Source organism: Heteronotia binoei, chromosome 20 (assembly GCF_032191835.1).
Source record: "Heteronotia binoei isolate CCM8104 ecotype False Entrance Well chromosome 20, APGP_CSIRO_Hbin_v1, whole genome shotgun sequence".
NCBI lineage: Eukaryota > Metazoa > Chordata > Lepidosauria > Squamata > Gekkonidae > Heteronotia > Heteronotia binoei.
Window position 1 is genome coordinate 3,264,656 of NC_083242.1, and position 22,448 is coordinate 3,287,103.

The following is a 22,448-nucleotide window of genomic DNA, read 5'->3' on the forward strand; positions in this document are numbered from 1 at the left end:
ATTTTATTTATTTCTTATTAAAAATGTACAACCTTATAGTTGTGGGTGGGCCCCTTTGTCTCCTGGCAACCAATATTTTTAGACCCAGTCCGCCACTGTGTGCTGGGATTATAGCTGATCTCCAGGCTACAGATATCAGTTCTTCCTGAGAAAGTGGGCACTTTGGAAGGTGGAATCTAGGGAATTAGACCCCACTGTAGGCCCTCCCCTCCCAGTCTCCACCCCAGAATCTCTAGGTATTTCCCAACTTGGAGCTAGCAACTGTATTAATGATACCCATCTCAGGCCTTTGCTGCCCTATGGAAAAAAGAAAAAGAAAAGTCTCCTGTACAAGCACCAGTCATTTCCGACTCTGGGATGACATTGCTTTCACAACGTTTTCACGGCAGAATTTTTACAGTTTGCCATTGCCTTCCCCAGTCATCTACGTTTCCCCCCCAGCAAGCTGGGTACTCCTTTTACCAACCTCGGAAGGATGGAAGGCTGAGTCAACCTCGAGCCGGCTACCTGAAAACCCAGCTTCCACCGGGGATTGAACGCAGGTCGTGAGCAGAGCTTAGGACTGCAGCACTGCAGCTTTAACACTCTGTGCCACGGGGCACAGCCTCCTTAAACAGAATTCCTGTTGGCCCTTTAAAGATGAACAACATTTGTTTCTCTCTGAGCTTTTGTTGAGTCACCGCTCATTTCTCCAGAACATGACTCACAGAAACTCATGTGGAAATAGATGTCGTTAATCTTTAAGGTTCCAATGGACTTTTCGTTTTGTTTTTTTGCAGCAGAAGACTCACACAGTTACGCCTTAGCGATCACCTTAAAAAGGTCAGAGAATCAACTCTTTTCCTGGCTTTTAGGAGACTTTGCAATATATTAGGAGGGCTTTCCCTGGGCAGCTAGCAGAGAACCATCTCCTGTTTTTACCTTAATTTCGGTGCATTTACAACATTGTTGCTATTTTAATCTACATCAGAAACCACTTCTGGTCCTTATTTTCTTTAAACTCATTTCCTCTTGGAGCACCAAAGGGAGGGGTTGCAAAAAAAAAATAAACAAGCAATGAAAGAAAACCCAAACTAACTGTGGAATCTGCCAGGCAGGATCAAACACTTTAAACCAATACAAATAAAAATAGACATGAAAGAATGTAATGCATGCAGCCTCTGTGGGTTGGGAAGTTTTGTTTTTGCAGAATGAACTGACAAGCACTCAGAGTCAGCACCCTAAAAGTTTGAGCCAGTTTAGTGTAATGGTTAAGTGTGCGGACTCTTATCTGGGAGAACCGGGTCTGATTCCCCACTCCTCCACTTGCACCTGCTAGCATGGCCTTGGGTCAGCCATAGTTCTTGCAGGAGTTGTCCTTGAAAGGGCAGCTGCTGTGAGAGCCCTCTCCAGCCCCACCCACCTCACAGGGTGTCTGTTGTGGGGGAGGAAGGGAAAGGAGATGGAGGAGTATATAAATCCAGCATCTACCTCACAGGGTGTCTGTTGTGGGGGAGGAAGGGAAAGGAGATTGTGAGCCTCTGTGAGACTCTTCGGAGTGGAGGGCGGAATATAAATCCAATATCCTCATCTACCTCACAGGGTGTCTGTTGTGGGAGAGGAAGGGAAAGGAGATTGTGAGCCGCTGTGAGACTCTTCGGAGTGGAGGGTGGGATATAAATCCAATATCTTCATCTACCTCACAGGGTGTCTGTTGTGGGGGAGGAAGGTAAAGGAGATTGTGAGCCGCTGTGAGACTCTTCGGAGTGGAGGGCAGGATATAAATCCAATATCCTCATCTACCTCACAGGGTGTCTGTTGTGGGAGAGGAAGGGAAAGGAGATTGTGAGCCGCTGTGAGACTCTTCGGAGTGGAGGGCGGGATATAAATCCAGTATCTTCATCTACCTCACAGGGTGTCTGTTGTGGGAGAGGAAGGGAAAGGAGATTGTGAGCCGCTGTGAGACTCTTCGGAGTGGAGGGCGGGATATAAATCCAATATCTTCACCTACCTCACAGGGTGTCTGTTGTGGGAGAGGAAGGGAAAGAAGATTGTGAGCCGACTGGACTTTAAAAGTTATGTCATGGAGTGAAATGGATAAGCTAACAAGAAAATTAAGAGACTGCGATTTAGAACTCTTTAATCGGGAGTGGAAGAAATTCAGAAGATATGTAGAAAAAGAGTGGAAAATAAAAGGACACTGGACAATTTTTGAAGATTAAGACCTTTAAGACAAGAATATAACTTTTGAAGGGTTTTTTTTTCTCTTTTTTTCTCTTTCTTAATCAATTTTTGTTTTTTCTTGATAGTTAAAGGTACCTTTAATATCTGTTTTTTAAAAAATAACACTGGCGGAGGTCAATTATTGGGGGGTGGGGTGGGAGGAAAGTAAGATGTGGGGTAGAATGATGCTTTCATCTTAAGGCTTTTTTTTTTATAAGCTGTAGAAATAGTTCTACTACCATATGTTACTAATAAAATTGTTTATAACAAGGAAAGAAGATTGTGAGCCGCTGTGAGACTCTTCGGAGTGGAGGGCGGGATATAAATCCAATATCTTCATCTACCTCACAGGGTGTCTGTTGTGGGGGAGGAAGGGAAAGGAGATTGTGAGCTGCTGTGTGACTCTTCGGAGTGGAGGGCGGGATATAAATCCAATATCTTCATCTATCTCACAGGGTGTCTGTTGTGGGGGAGGAAGGGAAAGGAGATTGTGAGCTGCTGTGCGACTCTTCGGAGTGGAGGGCGGGATATAAATCCAATATCTTCATCTATCTCACAGGGTGTCTGTTGTGGGGGAGGAAGGGAAAGGAGATTGTGAGCCACTGTGAGACTTTTCGGAGTGGAGGGCGGGATATAAATCCAATATCTTCATCTACCTTACAGGGTGTCTGTTGTGGGGGAGGAAGGGAAAGGAGATTGTGAGCCGCTGTGAGACTCTTCGGAGTCGAGGGCGAGATATAAATCCAATATCTTCTTCTTCCTCCTCTACAAATGGATGCTTGGCCAGCTGTCCAGTCTGCTTTTGAAAAGGTTATAATAGGAGGAGTCTATTTCCAGGTACAGACCTGTGCACCTAGCCGTGTTTGTCCTGGCTGCATCTCAAAACATTTGCCCAAAATTACTGGATTCACAGGTTTTTGTTTCACTTATCTGGAGCACGCCACCTCTCCCTGCCACTTTTTAGAAGATGCTAGAGAACTTTTCTATACTTCCTCCAAGGAAAGAGGGCAGCATACATGGTTCTCCTCTTTTCCATCGTAGAATCACAGAGTTGGAAGGGGCCACACAGGCCATCTAGTCCAGGGGTAGCCAAGGGTAGCTCTCCAGATGTTTTTTGCCTACAGCTCCCATCAGCCCCAGCCATAAGCCATGCTGGCTGGGGCTGATGGGAGTTGTAGGCAAAAAAAACATCTGAAGAGCTACCGTTGGCCACCCCTGATCTAGCCCAATGCCTTGCTCAATTCAGGACCAGCATCCGGATCTTATCACAACAACCCTGCAAGTTAGTGATTAACCTAAATTACTGTAGTTTATTACTCCAGACCATGACATTGCATGGTCCATAAGTATTTTTTTCATTTTTTGGGGGGGGTGTATGACACCCAACTATGAAGATCCACAAAAAGAGTCTCACGCTCCACTGTGAGCTCTTAAAAGAAAGGCTAGACACAAATATACTGAACAAATGACTAGATGAATTCACAAAAGAGATCTAAACAGATTCTCCATCTGCACACACAAATATATCTCAACTGAAGTTCTCTTCAGCAATGAAGTGCTGATGGGACTATGGATTTCATCAGGAATCAGAGTCTGTACCAGAGGTGGTCATTTGGTTGCCCCCAGCTGAATTCAGGATCCTGGAATACATGAACCCTGGCTCTGATCTTGTGGGGGCTCCTTCTAAAATACTTAGGGTGTTAAGAATTCTCTGGCAAGGCTGTAATCCTCTACGCAGAGATTAAGGCTCCATTGCTAGATAAGATTTGCATGCTTTAATTGAGTCTCAAGTTCTACAGTGCCAGCCAGGCTGATGGAGAGGTGAGCTTAACCCTGCTTCATGTTCTTCCTCCACCAAAATAATTGTAACATTTATTCTGTCTAGTTTCATCTCTCCCTGGGCAGTGGGACACAGGAGGGGCAACAAGGGAAGAGAACGGACTCCAGGGGAATGCTAATCTCAGGGGCATTAGCCAACCAAAATAGTTAGCCTATCTTCCCACCAACCTGGATCGTCCCAGTTGGTATTTCTGCACACAGCATTCCAGAAATAATTACAAGCAGATATGTGTTTCCTGTTTGTTTAAGTGGAAGTAGACTATTGGAGTCACTTCTTTACTACAACCAGCTGTAATCCTAATATTAAATACACATTTTTAAAAAAATCTAAACTGGGCTTTGATTCTCGTGGTGTTTGCATGGATGTCAAGTCCAATTAGTTCCAATTTCAGGTCAATCTGGTTGATGTCAGACTGAGTTAGAATAATAGAATCATCGAGTTGGAAGGTACCTCCGGAATCATCTAGTCCACCCCCCCCCCGTACAATGCTGGAAATTCACAAGTACCTCCCCCCTTATATCCCCAGTGACCTCTGTTCCGTGTCCAGGAGATGGCAAAAAACAACACCCAACCCTACGAGAACTAAGTACTGATGCAACCCTTCCTGCCCTCCTTCTCAGGATCTGCCTAAGTTCACCGAATCAACATTGCCATCAAATAGCCATCTAGCCTCTGTTTAAACCCTCCAAAGAAGTTGAACTCCATTGAATGCCTATCGTAGTGAATATTTTGAGAAATTGCCTTGTCTTTGTTGGAGGCCAAACATAGCAGCACTGTGATTTTAAGCACTCTTATTGGGTGGGTGGGTGTGGTTTTGAAATATCCATATAAAATATTAGGCTGTGTCTACTAAATTTGGCAGGGTTTCTTTCTGACATCACATCACATTTTCTGGGGCAACATCCTGGTGCTGGTGTTTAGAATTGCAGCCACACAATTTATTTCCTTGCTTTATTTATCCCTGGCTTTCCCCCTCTCCTCTGTTTTATCCTCAGAACTTTGTGAGGTAGGTTAGACTGAGAGATTTTTTTGCCTTAGAGGAAGTTTATACTTTCCTGAAGTTAGTGGTGCTACTATCGAAGTTTAAATAGATAGGGTATCAGAAGCTAGCTTCCTTGACTTTCTGAGAGCGTCCTATCCTCAGAGATAGAAAGAAGGGGAGGGATTTGGGTTGGTACATCGGGTCCACTCCAGTGCTCCCTTTAAGATGTGGAATCTTATGAGCAAAATTCTCCATTGTGAGCTACTGGCAATAAAGTTGTGAGCAAGCCATTTGGCTACTGCATCAATTAGTTTGCTCTGGGGCCATCCTTCCAGAGCTAAGACAAAAACATGAGCCAGAGGCTAAAAAACTGTAAGCTAGCTCACACTGACTCATCTCAGAGGGAACACTGGTCAGTTTGGTGTAGTGAAGTGTGCGGACTCTTATCTGGGAGAACTGGGTTTGATTCCTCACTCCTCCATTTGCAGCTGCTGGAATGGCCTTGGGTCAGCCAAAGCTCTCTTATCTGGGAGAACCGGGTTTGATTCCCCACTCCTCCACTTTCACCTGCTGCAATGGCCTTGGGTCAGCCATAGCTCTTATTATCTGGGAGAACCGGGTTTGATTTCCCACTCCTCCACTTGCAGCTGCTGGAATGGCCTTGGGTAAGCCATCGCTCTCTTATCTGGGAGAACCGGGTAAGATTCCCCACTCCTCCACTTGCAGCTGCTGGAATGGCCTTGGGTTAGCCCTAGCTCGCGTAGGAGTCCTTACAGGACTCCTGTTGTGTGTGTGTTGTGTGTGTGTGGGGAGGGGAGGAAAGGTAAAGCGGATTGTTACTGCTCTGAGACTGAGATTCAGAGTATAGGGTGGGATATAAATCCAGTATCATCATCATCTTCTAGTTTGGCCTGTGTCAACTCCATAGCAGTCCTACGTGGTAGGCATGTCAGTAGGTCTGTTAGCAGCTTTAACTCCAAGAAAGATATCTCCCTCTGGTTTATTAATGGGCTGGGCTGCCCATCAATGCACAGAGGCTTTGATGTGTAGCTGGAATATATTCCTTTCTGTGTTCTGAGTATGTCTTCACAATGTTCTTCCGCTTGGAATGCAATAAACTGAACTCAGAACGGAGTATGGGTTTGTGATTCTTTCTCTCCCTGCATTTGGACTTGGGAAAGGGGGCTTGGAGCTCCAGGCTTCCCAGTTTTCCCCAACATAGGAAATGTCAGGATTTAACCTTAGCTCAGTGCTTGCTTGGGCAGGACTGAAGGGGAAAAGGAGCCATTAGTTATCTAGGTATTGCTTGCGTCTGCACTGGGGGAGGGGGAAATCCACCTTTTCTCCCTTCCAGTTCTTTCTTTGGGTGACTGTGCAGAGCCTCTGATAACAAATCATCAATCCGCAATTAAGTAATTATTATTTTGCAAAGCTCAAGGCCCGATCCGCATCCAGTGGCTTCCAGAGCACATTTCCGTCCCCCCCCCCTTTGCCTCTATTAAGGGGGGAGGGGAAGGTCACATGTCCGGGCCGCAACCCTAAACCAAGAATGCGCGCTCAGCCCCAGCAAAGTGCGCCTGCGCGCGGTCCGGCTCTGTTCGTTCTCCGCCCGTCCCTTCCTGCGCTTGCGCAGAGCGTCCCCCATTCACCTCCCATTTCCCCTCTTGCTCGCGTAATCAACCTTGATGGTGGTTAAAAAAAAAAAAGAGAGGGAGAGGGAGGCGTTTCGTCTAAGGCACCGCCTCCATTATGACATTGACGGGCACGTCAGGAGCCCAATAGACTGGCGGGAGCGTACCCGGAGGCGGCGCCTAGTGGCTGAGACCCTGCAGAGGGAGGCGGGCCTTTGGGGAGGCCAGCAAGTTCGGTGGCGGCCTTTTGGTGCGCTCGGGGCGGCGTCTCGGGCTCAGTGTGGTGGGAGGCGACGGAGAGGCCGCACGCTCCGGCGGGTGGATGGTGATGAGGCCGAGGCCGCTCATGGCGGCGCCGCCGCTGTCGCCGCCGCCGTCTTGGTCGTCGGGCGCGGCCGGGCGCAGGTAGCCGGGCGGGCTGCGAGCGAGCGAGCGAGAGAGAGGGCCTTCAGCGGGCGGGCGGCATGGAGGAGAAGGCGGCCAAGGAGGAGGGCGAGGCCGAGATCCAGGAGCTGCACGGGCCCGAGCACTGGTTCAGCAAGTGGGAGCGGCAGTGCCTGGCCGAGGCCGAGCAGGACGACGACGGGGCCCTCCCGCCCGAGCTGCAGGACGACGACGAGGCCGCCGCCGCCGCCGCCTCCCCGCCGCAGCCCGAGCACAAGCAGCAGAAGCTCTGGCACCTCTTCCAGAACTCCGCCACCGCCGTGGCCCAGCTCTACAAGGGTGCGTCCCCGGGGGGGGGGAGACGCGGATGTAGACGCGGCAGCTGTGCTTGTGTGGTGTGTTCACACGTGTTGCAGTGCGGGGAACAGAGGCAGGCCTGGGATTCGCGGCCCTGTTGGCGCATATCTGAATTTACGTCGGGTGCAAAGACGAGTGCATGTTTTTATGTGTGCGTAACATCCTTGTGTGAAAGATGGCACATATGTATGGCATGACATGCACGCGCGTCATGCATGCCTAAAACGCGCACCCATCTTTGTTCGTTATTCGCGTGCGTGTAAACGGTCTCGTGCCTTGACAGCCCCTCGGAGAAGGGGGGTCCCCGAGGTTAGCCGTGGCTTGATGGCAAAAGAGGTGTGTATCTAAAATATACATACTCTGTATCTATACATATACACATGTAAGGGCACCAATGCAGGTTACATACCTGTGTTATAAAGGTATAGAAATTTAGGTGGGTAGTTAGGCGTGTAAAATATATTTGTGGGTGTGTGCATTTATACGTGCATATCTGATACGTGTCGTGGAGTAAAAGGACAGATCCTCTTGTGGGTCAGAAACTGGCTAATTAATAGGAAGCAGAGAGTGAGTATAAATGGGCAGTCTTCGCAGTGGAGCTCTTTAACTTCTTCATTTTTGATTTGGAGTTTGGGAGTAAGCAATGAAGTGGCCAAGTTTGCAGATGACACTAAATTGTTCAGGGTGGTGAGAACCAGAGAGGATTGTGAGGCACTCCAAAGGGATCTGTTGAGGCTGGGTAAATGGGCGTCAACTTGGCAGATGAGGTTCAGTGTGGTCAAGTGCAAAGTAATGCACATTGGGGCCAAAAAATCCCAGCTGCAAATACAAGTTAATGGGTTGTGAACTGGCAGAGACTGACAGAGAGAGAGAGATCTTGGGGTTGTGGTAGATAACTCACTGAAAATGTCAAGACAGTGTGCAATTGCAATAAAAAAGATCAACACCATGCTGGGAATTATTAGGAAGGGAATTGAAAACAAACCAGCCAGTATCATGATGCCCCTGTATAAATTGATGGTGTGGTCTCATTTGGAATACTGTGTACAATTCTGGTCACCGCACCTCAAAAAGGATATTATAGCATTGGAAAAAGTCCAGAAAAGGGCAACTAGAATGATTAAAGGTTTGGAACACTTTCCCTATGAAGAAAGGTTAAAATGCTTGGGGCTCTTTAGCTTGGAGAAACGTCGACTGTGGGGGTGACATGATAGAGGTTTACAAGATTATGCTTGGGATGGAGAAAGTAGAGAAAGAAGTACTTTTCTCCCTTTCTCACAATACAAGAACTTGTGGGCATTCAGTGAAATTGCTGAGCAGTCGGGTTAGAACGGATAAAAGGAAGTACCTCTTCACCCAAAGGGTGATTAACATGTGGAATTCACTGCCACAGGAGGTGGTGGCGGCTGCAAGCATAGTCAGCTTCAAGAGGGGATTGGATAAAAATATGGAGCAGAGGTCCATCAGTGGCTATTAGCCACAGTATTTATGTATGTGTGTATATATATATATATATATATATATATATATATATATATATATATATATATATATATATATATATATATTTTGGCCACTGTGTGACAGAGTGGTGGATTGGATGGGCCATTGGCCTGATCCAACATGGCTTCTCTGATGTTCTTACGTGTACACATGTGTCTCTCACTAAACGCACATGTATGTACGTATGTGTATATAGGAGTATATATAGGTGTGTTTGTATATATAAATAACTATACAAATATATATATATATGTGTGTGTATATGTGCCAGATATAGTATATATCTGCAGTATAGTATAAATGAACACACCCACAAATATATTTACACACCTAACTATCCACCTAAGTATCTATATCTTTATAGCACACGTATGTAACCTGCATCGATGCCCTTTCCTGTACGCGTGTGTGTGTGTTTGTGTATGCATAGTTATTTAAAGATGCAAGAGTATTAGTTCAGCTTACATATGTGTATTAAACGGAGACAAATATGCGGATAGTTATGTATGTCCGTGTGCGCGCTCACACGTGCATTCCCGTTCTGGCGTCTCCGCTTCGGGCGTGTGAAAGGTACCACTCGCCCCCGGGCCTTCCAAGCCAGGAGGGGCGCGCGGACGCCTGCCTTGCTGCGTCGACGCGTGTCGGGGCGCGGGCAGGGTTCACACGTGCCGGGCGAGGGTGCGGGGAGGGGAGGGGACCCAGCCCCGAGCAGGCCTCCCTCCCAACTCCCCTCCCAGGCCGAGGCCTCCTCTCCTCTCCTCGGGCGAGGCACAAAATGGCGTAAGGCTGCTTCGGTGGCCTCCGCCGCCCCTTCCCGCCCTCCCCCCCCCCAACTGAGGCTGGGGTCCCGGGGGGGGGAGGGGAGGGGAGAAGAGGGAGGGGGCGGCCCGCTCGTGTGAAGACCCCCCCTCCCTCCCTCCCACCGACAAAATGGCGAGGGGGGGAACCAAACCCAGCAGTGACCCCCCCCCAGAAGGGCGGCTCTTCCCCCCTTCCCAAATGTGGGTGTCCTGGAGGGCTCAGACGCCTCCGTCTCTCCCCCCCCCCCCAGCTCTGCAGTGGGGCCCAGCAGGCCTTCCCTTCCGCCCTCCAGGACGGTCAGGCTGGGTGGGCTCTTTTGGAGGGGGGGGCTCTTGCTGTCTCCCTAGTCTCCCCTCCCTTTCCAAACCAGGGCAGCCTGGAGGATCCAGAGGCCTCCTCTCACCCCCCCCCCCCAAATCTGCAGTGGGGCCCAGCAGGTCCCTCTGCCTCTCCCTTCTGCCCCCCCCCCCAGAATAGTCAGGCTGGATGGATTTTATTTTTGGGAGGGGGGGTCTTCTGTCTCCTTAGTCTCCCCCCCCCCCAAATATCAAGGCTTCCTCCTCCTCCGGCTGGGCGGCAGAACAAAATGGCGAAGCCCATCATGGCCGAGGAGGCAGGGAAGGGCGGAAGCGGCGGCTGCTCTGCCTGAGTGACACATCGAGAGGCCCAGGGAGAGGTGTGCGTTTGTGTGTGTGTGTGTGTGTATATATCTGTACGCATGTGCAGGGCGTGCGCTTAGGTTGATTTGTCTTTTTCTTTTTCCCCCTTCCCTTCTTCCTCCCTCCGCTCCCCCCCACAGACCGTGTCTGCCAGCAGCCCGGCCTTTCCCTCTGGGTCCCCTTCCAGAATGCAGCCACCGCAGTCACCAACCTCTACAAAGGTAAGGCCATGGGAGATGGGGGAAGAGGGGCCCGGGGGTTGCTTCCTTGTCTTGCATGCCCCCTCCCCAATTGTATGAAAACAGGCGACTCACAAAGGGTGGTGCTTGCATTTCTGGTTTTTTTTTTTTAAGGTGCTTTGAGACCATTTGTCAGTAGGGATAGTGCTGCCGTTTTGACTTGGCTCCCCTTGCATTTTGCAGCAGCTGTGTGTTCGAAGGGTTGTGAAAGTGTGGGGTGTCCTGCCCTGTCCATGGGTGCTCCTGTTTATTTATTTATTTATTTTAGTGAATTTCTCTTCCGCCCATTCCCTGCTGGGCTCAGAGTACAACATATAATAAAACAATAAAATACAATAAAAACATTTTAAAACAGACAATTCAACAGCACTCAGATTACCATGACATCACATATTGCCCAGCCTGGAGACTCCTATGGGTGATTGCGATTGTTAAAGCAGGGGACAGTGACTGTGGCTGATGGCTCATGTGTGGGGGGGTGTAGGCATAGGAGGAGACAAGGGAGAGCCATTTTGGTGTAGATGTTAAGTGTGCGGACTCTTATCTGGGAGAACGGGGTTTGATTCCCCACTCCTGCACTCGCAGCTGCTGGAATGGCCTTGGGTCAGCCATAGCTCTTGCAGGAGTTGTCCTTGAAAGGGCAGCTGCTGTGAGAGCCCTCTTAGCCCCACCCACCTCACAGGGTGTGTTGTGGGGGAGGAAGGGAAAGGAGATTGTGAGCCGCTGTGAGACTCTTCGGAGTGGAGGGCGGGATATAAATTCAATATCTTCATCTACCTCACAGGGTGTCTGTTGTGGGGGAGGAAGGGAAAGGAGATTGTGAGCCACTGTGAGACTCTTCGGAGTGGAGGGCGGGATATAAATCCAATCTCTTCATCTACCTCACAGGGTGTCTGTTGTGGGGGGGGGGAACTGAAAGGAGATTGTGAGCCGCTGTGAGACTTCGCAGTGGAGGGCGGGATATAAATCCAATATCTTCATCTACCTCACAGGGTGTCTGTTGTGGGGGAGGAAGGGAATGGAGATTGTGAGCCCCTGTGAGACTCTTCGGAGTGGAGGGCGGGATATAAATCCAATATCTTCATCTACCTCACAGGGTGTCTGTTGTGGGGGAGGAAGGGAAAGGAGATTGTGAGCCCCTGTGAGACTCTTCGGAGTGGAAGGCGGGATATAAATCCAATATCTTCTTCTCCCTAAGAAGAATTTAGAACACTGGTCCTTGACTTGGTGGCTCTTGAATGCACAGGTTGGTTTAGTACCAGCACAACATGAAGGACAGCGAAGGAGAAAGAGGGCAAACGGTAGTATGCTGTAGCTGCTGGAGTATTGGACTTGGGTCTGAGAGGCCTGGAGTCAAAACTCCATTCCTCCATAACTTTTGCCCAGTCAGTCTCTCTAGTGTATCCCGCCTCACAGGGTGTTTGTAGGAGAATGGTTGTTGCTCTTGGAAGGTACAATGGAAATGTACGAGATTGAGAATTCCTTGCAAAATAGAAAGGGAGTTCAGGGTCCCAGAATGGTTGAGGGGGAGGGCGCAGGGTAAATCTGCTTCTGTGCCACTCTCTTGGGGTAGGGGGCCCCTGCTCTGGAGAGAGCAGTACAATTCAGGAACGCGTCGTGGTGACGTTGTGGTCAGGAGGTGGCTTTTACTTGCCAGAGTGCGTTTCCCTGCAATATGCACATATGAACTCATGAAGCTGCCTTCTACTGAATCAGACCCTCGGACTATCGAAGTCAGTCTTGTCTACTCAGACTGGCAGCGGCTCTCCAGGGTCTCGAGCTGAGGTTTTTCACGCCTATTTGCCTGGACCCTTTTGAGTTGGAGATGCCGGGGATTGAACCTGGGACCTTCTGCTTACCAAGCAGATGCTCTGCCACTGAGCCGCCGTCCCTCCCACTTTTGTACTCCCTGTAGCTCCACATGGAGTGATTAAGCTCTTCTGCCACCATGTGTCCAGGCCCGTAGCCAGGATTTCAAATGTTGGGGGGCACTTACATTTCTTAGGGGGCCCTTTAATTAATTTAATTCTTGCTGGGGACCTGTACACGGATGTTCTGTCTGTCTGACCTTTGCCAGGCTGTCCTTGGCACAGGTGGGGCTTCCTTGCTTTCCAAAGGGCCATCTCCCCCCAGGGAGGACCAACGTGTCACAACCTGCTTGCCCCCTTCCAGGCAGAGGCAGCAGCAAGGGAAGGCTGTGGGTCAGGGGGCCTCACCAGGAACTCAGGGAGCAGGGCCCCCTGTAGCTACAGGCCTGCGCATGTCCCACCTGCAACTTCCCTTCCTGTCTTGTGGAAGTGGCAGACAGCTTTCATGGGGTTTCTTCCTTCAGGGAAATGTGACTTCCTGCCCCTCTGGGATTGAGTCTTGTCAACATGGTTCCCTTAAAACGGCATTGGCTTTCTTCACTTTGAGTCCATCGAGGTGATGTTCTGATCATTGTGTCCCGCTTAATGTACCTGTGTGGCTTCTGGCGGGAAAAGGTTCCTTTGGTTTCTTTAAGTTGTGAAGCTTTCATGTTCCGGTGGCTGATGGGGGGGGGGCAAACCTGTGCTATTCAAAATAAACAGAAGTTTTGCAGAGGTTTCCCAACAAATCGCAAACTATTTGGTGTCTAGAATGTAGATGATAAAAGCCTCTGGTTATTTCTGGTGGGAAGAAGGAGATGTAGCACATAGTTGGTGCTGGGAAATAATAATTTGTTATGCTGTGGCTGCAGTGTTCGTCTTTAGTGGACCAGATGGCTTGAAGTGGGTCTCTTGCCCTGGGTTTCTGTCATCTGGGGTAGGTCTTTTCTTCAACATGGCTTGTTCAGTAGGCCACCAGAATTACTATTTCACAATACAAATTACTTGATGGCGCTTAATAACATTGCTTCTGAAGCCTCAAGAGTTGGTCCATCAATGGTTGTTTGCCAAGATGACGAAGGGTTGTCTCCATGTCCAGGACTTCTGAATGGCGGTGCTGGGTGGCAATATTGTGGAGGCGTCTCAGGTGCCGTTCCCTGGTCAGCACCTTGGTGAAGCATGATGTTGGATGGAGAGGGCCCACTGGCCTAATCCAGCTGGACATTTTGGAGGTTTTGTTCTGCCTTATCCAGAGTTTGGCTGCAGTTTTATCAAGCTCAGTATTGGATTTTCTGGCTGGCAGCATCTCTGGTCTTGGTCTTATCATCTACTATCTGCTCCTTTCAGCAAATAGTAGGGAATTGAGCTTGGGACTCTCTGTGTACAAAATATGCATCCCACAACTAAGCCCCCGCTTTTCTTTTCTCCTCTCGTCCCTGTTTGGGGTAGGAAGCTGGAGAGCGACATGACTTTAGGTTGCTGGGCACCTAGGACTCAAGGACTGACCCCTCCTCATCAGAAAACCCTTTAAGGCTTAGTGGATCATCCGCGTGCCTTCACGGATGGTGGTTGGGTTTGCCGCGGTGCTGCCAGAGGTGGCAATCCAGGTTTAACAATAACTTTGGGGGCTTACCTTTCCTGTCGTCAGGTGAGCAAAGGTATTGTGGCGCAACAGGCGTAATTAGGTGAGGTGGCTTCCAATGTGTGGTGGTTGGAATGGAATGCAGGAGAGAAGGAAGACGGTGGTTAGTCAACAAGGCAGAGCCCTGCCAGCTCACCCAGCGGTGCAGGTCAGAATTGTTTTCCTGATTCGTGAAGCTGGTGAGCACTGTCTGCTTTGTGGAAGCTGTGAACCGGCTGCAGTAGCTCATACGTCTTGAGCAATGTTTCCTCTACGCTGCAGAGTCTTGTGAGCAAAAATTCTACTTTGTGAGCTACTGGCATCAAAATTGTGAGCTGTCGGCATTAAAGTTGTGAGCCGCTACATAAATCATTGTGCTCTGGGGTCATCCTTCCTGAGCTAAGAAAAAAATGTGTGAGCTGGAGGCTAAAAACCTGTGAGCTAGCTCACACTAACTCAGCTTAGAGGGAACACTGGTCTTGAGTTTCCTGGTTAAAAACTGGGATATTGGCTTGTTTGGTGTGAACTGCAGACTTAACTTTCTGGGTCTGCCATGGCCCTTGCATAGAATGTCCCTTGCAGCTTCGTCCCCTGGTCAGTAGAAGCACACAGTCAATGCTCACATGCTCCCCAACACCACCTTGTGCCCTGGATGGCTGGTGCCTGTCCAAGCTGGGTGGGACGGGGGCTGGTGGTGTGTCAGGGGTCACAGCCTGGCCAGATGACTGGGTGCCAATTACGGGGGCACCCGCACAATCCCAAACCGGACTGCAGCCCTGTTTAGCTTTTATAGGGTCGGGTATACAGAAATTCTCATGGAGTCTGGTCATATCTCACTGGCCCGGTCTTGTGTAGAAAAAGGTGCTAAGGTTGCGTAGCAGCCAAGGCTGATTAAAGCCCAGATGGAAATCTCACCTTGGCTGTGCACTGACTTGGTATGATGTTAATCTCAGTCTTCCTTCAATGGGGCCTTCTGAAACGATTAGCAGTGAGCACGAGAATATTGAAGTGGTGTTATACTTGAGGTGGCGGCGGCTATGAGCATAGGCAGCTTCAAGAGGGGATTGGATGAACATCTGGAGCAGAGGTCCATCAGTGATTATTAGCCACAGCGTATTGTTGGAACTCTGTCTGGGGCGGTGATGCTCTGTATTCATGGTGCTGGCGGGGAGGGGCAAAGTGGAAGGGCTTCTAGCCCCACTTGTGAACCTCCTTTTTTTTTTTTTGGCCACTGTGTGACAGTGTTGGACTGGATGGGCCATTGGCCTGATCCAACATGGCTTATCTTATGTGACACAGAGTGTTGGACTGGAGGGACCATTGGTCTGATCCAACATGGCTTCTCTTGTGTTCTTATGTGACACAGAGTGTTGGACTGGAGGGGCCATTGACCTGCTCCAACATGGCTTCTCTTATGTTCTTATGAGACAAAGAGTGTTGGACTGGAGGGGCCATTGGCCTGATCCAACATGGCTTCTCTTGTGTTCTTATGTGACACATAGTGTTGGACTGCAGGGGCCATTGGCCTGATCCAACATGGCTTCTCTTGTGTTCTTATGTGACACAGAGTGTTGGACTGGAGGGGCCATTGGCCTGATCCAACATGGCTTCTCTTATGTTCTTATGTGACACAGAGTGTTGGACTGGATGGGCCATTGGTTTGATCCAACAGGGCTTCTCATATGTGACACAGAGTGTTGGACTGGGTGGGCCATTAGTCTGATCCAACATGGCTTCTCTTATGTTCTTATGTGACACAGAGTGTTGGACTGGATGGGCCATTGGTTTGATCCAACAGGGCATCTCATATGTGACACAGAGTGTTGGACTGGGTGGGCCATTGGCCTGATCCAACATGGCTTCTCTTATGTTCTTATGTGACACAGAGTGTTGGACTGGATGGGCCATTGGCCTGATCCAACATGGCTTCTCTTATGTTCTTATGAGACACAGAGTGTTGGACTGGCTGGGCCATTGGTTTGATCCAACATGGCTTCTCTTATGTGACACAGAGTGCTGGACTGGAGGGGCCATTGGCTTGATCCAACATGGCTTCTCTTATGTTCTTAATAGGGTTGCCCTGCTGGTGCACCGAGATGGAGTTTAATGCTTAAAATTGGGAGCACTCGTGCTTTATTCTGGCAACCTCTTCCCGACTAGCCTGGCTGCTTGAATAAAAGGCCAGATGAGGTGTACACAGATGTGACACAACCATGTGGCTGTGGTTGTCCAGAAGCCCCGAGAGCTGAACTGAATGACGGTTGGGAAGGGATGGCTACAAGGGCCCGGTTTGCCTCTCTTGTCTCACTCCAGAGGCCTCAAGAGCCTTCTTTGACGGCTCTTGTAACTGAGTGCTTCCAGTAAGGCTTGGCCTGATGATCCCATGGTGAATTTGCTTCAAGAAGGGATTGGATAAACATCTGGAGCAGAAGTCTATCTGTAGCTATTAGCCAAAAGGTATAGATGGAACTCTCTGGGGCAGGGATGCTCTGTATTCTTGGTGCTTGAGCGGGGGTGGGGGAGCAACAGTGGGAGGGCTTCTGGAGTTCTGGCCCCAGTGGTGGACCCCCAAGATGGCACCTGTGGGTGTTTTTGGCCGCTGTGTTGACCCAGAGTGTTGGGCTGGATGGGCCATTGGCCTGATTCAACATGGCTTCTCTTCTGTTCTCATGCATGACTTGGCCATGAGCAACAAGGCTTTGTGACTGGACTGTGGCTGCAGATGTTGTCGTCCTTCAGCAGTGTTCCCTCTAGGCTTAGTTCGTGTGAGCCAGCTCACAGTTTTTTAGCCTCCAGCTCACACATTTTTTTGTCTTAGCTCAGAAAAAAATGGCCCCAGAGCAAACTAGTTTATACAGTAGCTCACAACTTTAATGCCAGCAGCTCACAAAAGTAGAATTGTTGCTCACAAGACTGCACAGCTTAGAGCAGGGGTGGCCAACGGTAGCTCTTCAGATGTTTTTTTTGCCTACATCAGCCCCAGCCATTGGCCATGCTGGCTGGGGTTGATGGGAATTGTAGGCAGAAAACATCTGGAGAGCTACTGTTGGCCACCCCTGGCTTAGAGCAGGGATGGCCAAACTGCAGCTTGGGAGCTACATGGGTAGGCCGAAGAGCACCAGCTCTCCTTGGCTTTTGGCCGCCTTCTAGAATGTGGTGCTGGGCACCACTGGAGTGGGTCTTCTCTGGAAGCTGGCTTTCTTGCTCTTCCACACACGTTGTGTGGCTCTCAAAGCCCCCACCATTTCATTGGTTGGCTTGGAGAAGGCATTTGTCTCCTTAAATGACTTCTTCAAGCCAATCCAGCCGATAGCTTGGAAAACGCATTTCAAGTTGCTTTCTTTCCACCTCTCCCACCCTTCCTTCCGGCTCTCCAAACATCTGACGTTCATGTCTAGTGGCTCTCAAACATCTGACATTTATCCTGTGTGGCTCTTACGTTATGCAAGCTTGGCCACCCCTGGCTTAGAGGGAGTATTCTCCCTCAGGTTGTAAATTTAAGAGGACCCTTGAAAGTGGCAAACGAGAAGGTCTGAGAGACCAAGGATGGCTGGAGGAAACTTTTTGGAATCCTCCCCTCTATTAAGAAATGTTGTGTGAGAGAGAGATGTTCTCTTGGCTGGGCTTTGAGTCAGCACAACCACCGGTCAGCTGGGCTTCCTTAGCAGTCAGAGGAGGGGCTGTCTTCCTTGGGAGTGTGAAAAAGACCGTCAGCCGGCACAAACTGGAACAAAGTTGACGGCCGGTTTCAGGCCCCTGGGGGTGCCAAGGGCATGTGACTCCTTGGCTAGGCTGAGGAGCGCCAGTTCTCCTTGGCTTTTGGCCTCCCTCTGGAATGTGGCGCTAGGCACTGCTGGAGTGCGTCTTTTCTGGAAGCCGGCTTTCTGTGAAGTTGGGCAGAGGCAAGCGCAGGGAGCTTCCGGTGGGCTACCCCAGTCAGCCTTTTGTGCGCAGACCCCAGAGGCACGTCAAGGACGTCTCCTCCGAGTACAGCATCTTGTTCCACGAGATTTCAGCTCCTGCAGGTTTTTCCCCTATCTGTTCCTCCCCCCCCCCCCCAAGTTGTGGAACAAGCGGCTCCTCGTTCATACAGCCCCTCGGTTCTGAGATAATTCACTGCGTGTCCACAAGCTCCTCGAAATCGAGCGGCGTTGCGTTCGTGGCCAGACTCATCTCACAGGAATCACAAGAAGGAAGTTGTCCTGGGTTGCTGCGGTCACGTGACAGGAAGGCAGGGAACCGGGGCTTTGACCTCACCTTTGACAAGGCAGGTTCCAGAATCAGCACAGGAAACACCAGCTTGACGTGAGAAGGCGTGCCGTAGCAAGGAATGAGTCAAGGGGCACAGCGGTGGAGGAAGAATCTTCTTCCTCTGTTGAGCAACTTCGCTGGGCTGTCCTGCTTGTCGTCTGAGTGTGTTGTGCGGGTGGGGATTGCCTGAGGCAGGTGGTTGCCCTCCTAGCAAGCAGCTGGCCTGTAGATGGTTGGGTTCTTAGTCCCCTGTTTGGTTACGTTACAACACAAGCTTGTACTAAGACTGTGCTTGCTTTAAAGCGTCTCAGTAGTAGTAGAAAAAGATATTGGATTTATATCCTTCCCTTCACTCTGAGTCTCAAAGTGGCTCACAATCTATGTTCCCTCTAAGCTGCAGAGTCTCGTGAGCGAAAATTCTACTTTGTGAGCTACTGCATAAATTTTTGTGCTCTGGGGTCATCCTTCCTGAGCTAAGACAAAAATGTGCGAGCTGGAGGCTAAAAACCTGTGAGCTAGCTTACGCTAACTCAGCTTAGAGGGAACACTGCTAACAATCTCCTTTCCCTTCCTCCCGTATAACAGATACCCTGTGAGGTGGGTGGGGCTGAGAGAGCTCTCCCAGAAGCTGCCTTTTCAAGGACAGCTCGGCGAGAGCTATGGCTGACCCAAGGCCATTCCAGCAGGTGCAACTGAAGGAGCGGGGAATCAAACCCAGTTCTCCCAGATAAGAGTCCCCACACTTAACTGCTAAACAAAACTGGAAAGGGTACTTGTAAACATAGCGTATTGCCAAACTGTTGTGCATTGCAACCTCTTCCTGAGCGGGGCTCATCATGTAGCAGTTTCAACAACAAAACATCTGTCAGCCCCTGTCATGGCGCTGGATGTCCTAATCCGGGTTCAGCCGTGTTCCCCGGAAGGCCTCTTGCCATTACCGTGAAGAAGAAGATTATATTGGATTTATATCCCACTCCGAATCTCAGAGTCTCAGAGCGGCTCACAATCTACTTTATCTTCCTCCCCCACAACAGACACCCTGTGAGCTGGGTGGAGCTGAGAGAGCTCTGACAGAAGCTGCCCTTTCAAGGACAATCTCTGCCAGAGCTGTGGCTGACCCAAGGCCATTCCAGCAGGTGCAAGTGGAGGAATGGGGAATCAAACCTGGTTCTCCCAGATAAGAGTCCATGCACTTATCCACTACACCAAATGGAACGCGAAACTGACCAGCTGAATTCTGTAGCTGTAGGGACTTGGGGCCGTGGGCAGCACACTTTCTCCCTAGCACCACAGAGTCAGAAAGTCCTACTTTGTCGTTTCCTTGCATCGCAGCTGGGACGTATTGTTGGCTTGTATCGTTCTGTGTTGTACCGCTGAGTACGGAACATTGTATGCCTGAGCTCTGTGTAAATAACCGTTGGTCTTGGAAACGGTCTGGTGGTGTCCTGAGTTTTTGGCTCCGGCTGCCTTTTCCAGGGGGACTCGATGCGTCTTTGTTAGAAAAAAAATAAATGTCGTTGTCGTATCAGCGCCTGTCTCCAGCGGTCTACAGGAACGGAATTGCTAGACTTGCTCCAGGTGATTTAGAAGTTTATTCAATAGTTTATTACAGTCTGAGATCTCAGATTCATCAACCCACGCAGACATTACGAAGTGTATATACTGCATATAAAAACATACTTGCCGAGGTAAAAATAGTTCTGGTCACGCTGGGCATCTCGGTGATTGAAGAACAGCTCTTAATGGCTTGGGTGTTTAGTATGTGTCTTGAGAAAGTTATTGTTACATACTCTTAACTGTTGAAATGTTAGGGAAGTTTGGCCATCTACGTGGTTTCTGTTTATCCTTCTTATTAGGACCACTGTAAGTAACACAAGGCAGTACTCTGGTTTTTAGGTTCTCCAAAACTTTAGCAGAGTTTTTAAAAAACCAAGAGATGGGAGGGGAGAAAAATAAAACAGCTATGAGGCCATGACTTTACAATTCTTTAACGTCATAGAATCCTAAGGGTTGGGCCTTAGAGGCCATCTAGTCCAACCCCCTGGTCAAAGCAGGATCAGCCTAGAGCAGGGGTGGCCAAACCACGGCTCGGGAGCCACACGCGACTCTTTCACACAGATTATGTGGCTCTCATAACCCCCACCACCCCCATTGGCTGGCTTGGAGAAGGCATTTCTCTTTTTAAGTCACTTATCCAAGCCAAGCCATCTGGCAGCTTGAAGAATGCATTTAAGGTTAAAGTTGCTTTCTTTCCACCTCTCCCTCCCCCCTCCCATCTATTTTCCTTCCTTCCTTCCTTCCTTCCTTCCTTCCTTCCTTCCTTCCTTCCTTCCTTCCTTCCTTCCTTCCTTCCTTCCTTCCTTCCTTCCTTCCTTCCTTCCTTCCTTCCTTCCTTCCTTCCTTCCTTCCTTCCTTCCTTGTCTTGTGGCTCTCAAACATCTGACACTCATGTCTTGTGGCTCTCAAACATCTGACACTCATGTCTTGTGGCTCTTACATTAAGCACGTTTGGCCACCCCGGCCTAGAGCATCCCTGGCCAGTGTTTGACCAGCTGCTGCTTGAAGACTTCCAGTGTGGGGAGCTCTCCACCTTCCTAGGCAGTTGATTCCACTGCTGGACTGCTTTTGCTGTAATTTTTGTTCCTCCTTAGTGTCCAGCTGGTACCTTTGTGTTGTAACTTGAACCTGTTATTGCGAGTCCTGTCTTCTGCTACCAACAGGAGCGGCTCCCTGCCCTCTAAGTGACAGGCCTGCAGATACTTAAAGAGAGCAATCACGTTTCCTGCACACCTTCCTCTTCTCTAGACTGAACACCCCCAAGTCCATCAGCCTTTCCTCACAGGGCTTCTTGGCCTCAACTCTCTTCTCTCTCTACTTGCTCCATTCAGTCTGCAACCTTTCTGAAGTGAGGCCGCCAGAACTGCGCGCAGTACTCCAGGTGCGGCCTGACCAATGCAGCGTACAGCTGATCTATGACATCTTGTGATTCAGATGTTATGCCTGTGATACGTCCCAAGACATTAGCCTTTTTTGCTGCTGCATCACACTTACTGCTCATGTTTAGCTTACAGTTCACCCGTAACCCCAAGATCTTGTTCATACGCAGTGCTTGCCCGGAAGCGTGTCCCCCATCCAGTTTTGCCATGTTTATTACCCAGATGTAAGGTCATGGCCTAAGAGCTTTGTTTCTCTCCTCATCCTTGCCTTGGTTTTAACGTCTAGCCTGGCAAAGAGTTCTGGAGAACACAGAAGCTTGTACGTTAATGGGTTTGTCAAAATAAAATTCCTGCAGAATATTAGTACTGGCATTTCTTGGGTGGTGATCTCTGTTCTCTTGTACTGGAGGTAGGAAGAAGTCGCTAAAATTACATGAGAGGCACATGCGTGTGTGGAGGACTCAGTTGAAGCGAGTGGTCAGCTTACTTTGACCGTGCTTTGAATTTCTGCGGTGAATTAAAATAGCCGCAGATGCTTAGCAACTTAAACTGCAAAATGCCAGAGGGCCCCTCGATACAGAGAGCTTTATTTTGACTTCGGTTCAGAAGCCTTGACGCATTTGTCGTTTCAAGGCCTTGCAGCCGAACATATTTTCTGCTTTGGAGCTGAGGGGGAATTACCTAGAAGGCAAGTTTGTGATCATCCGGATGCTCAATTGTCTCAGTTGGTAGGGGCTGCAGTTGTTCCGTGGTCCTCTACCTGGGAAGTGCCAGGTGGAAAAAGTTGGCAGGTCAAGTCACGTTCTCCTGGTTTCTCTCAGCCACACTCTCTCTATACGTATTTAGTCTTTGTTTTAAGCTTGCATTGGATTTTCAGCTTTTTGTTTTTCTGCGTTGCGCGTTTTTATCTTGTGAATCAGCTTATGGTTTTATTTTCTTGAACTGTGTTGCTGTGTTGTAACTTATTGGTGGGCTTGTGTTATAACATGTTGGTGGGCACACAAGAAGATGAAGGTAGAAGATATTGGATTTATATCCCGCCCTCCACTCCAAAGAGTCTCAGAGCGGCTCACAATCTCCTTTACCTTCCTCCCCCACAACAGACACCCTGTGAGGTGGGTGGGGCTGGAGAGGGCTCTCACAGCAGCTGCCCTTTCAAGGACAACCTCTGCCAGAGCTCTGGCTGACCCAAGGC

General features: G+C 49.5%; 1 protein-coding gene across 1 annotated transcript in view; it reads left to right on the forward strand.

Moving 5' to 3' along the window:
* Positions 1-7,079: 7,079 nt before the first annotated feature.
* HAPSTR1 (HUWE1 associated protein modifying stress responses) overlaps positions 7,080-22,448 on the forward strand; it is a 31,899-nt gene continuing 16,530 nt past the window's right edge. The window contains exons 1-2 of the mRNA XM_060260812.1: positions 7,080-7,378; positions 10,500-10,580. Of these exons, the coding sequence (XP_060116795.1) occupies positions 7,120-7,378; positions 10,500-10,580 (340 nt within the window). The 5' untranslated portion in view covers positions 7,080-7,119. The remainder of the gene's footprint in view (positions 7,379-10,499; positions 10,581-22,448) is intronic.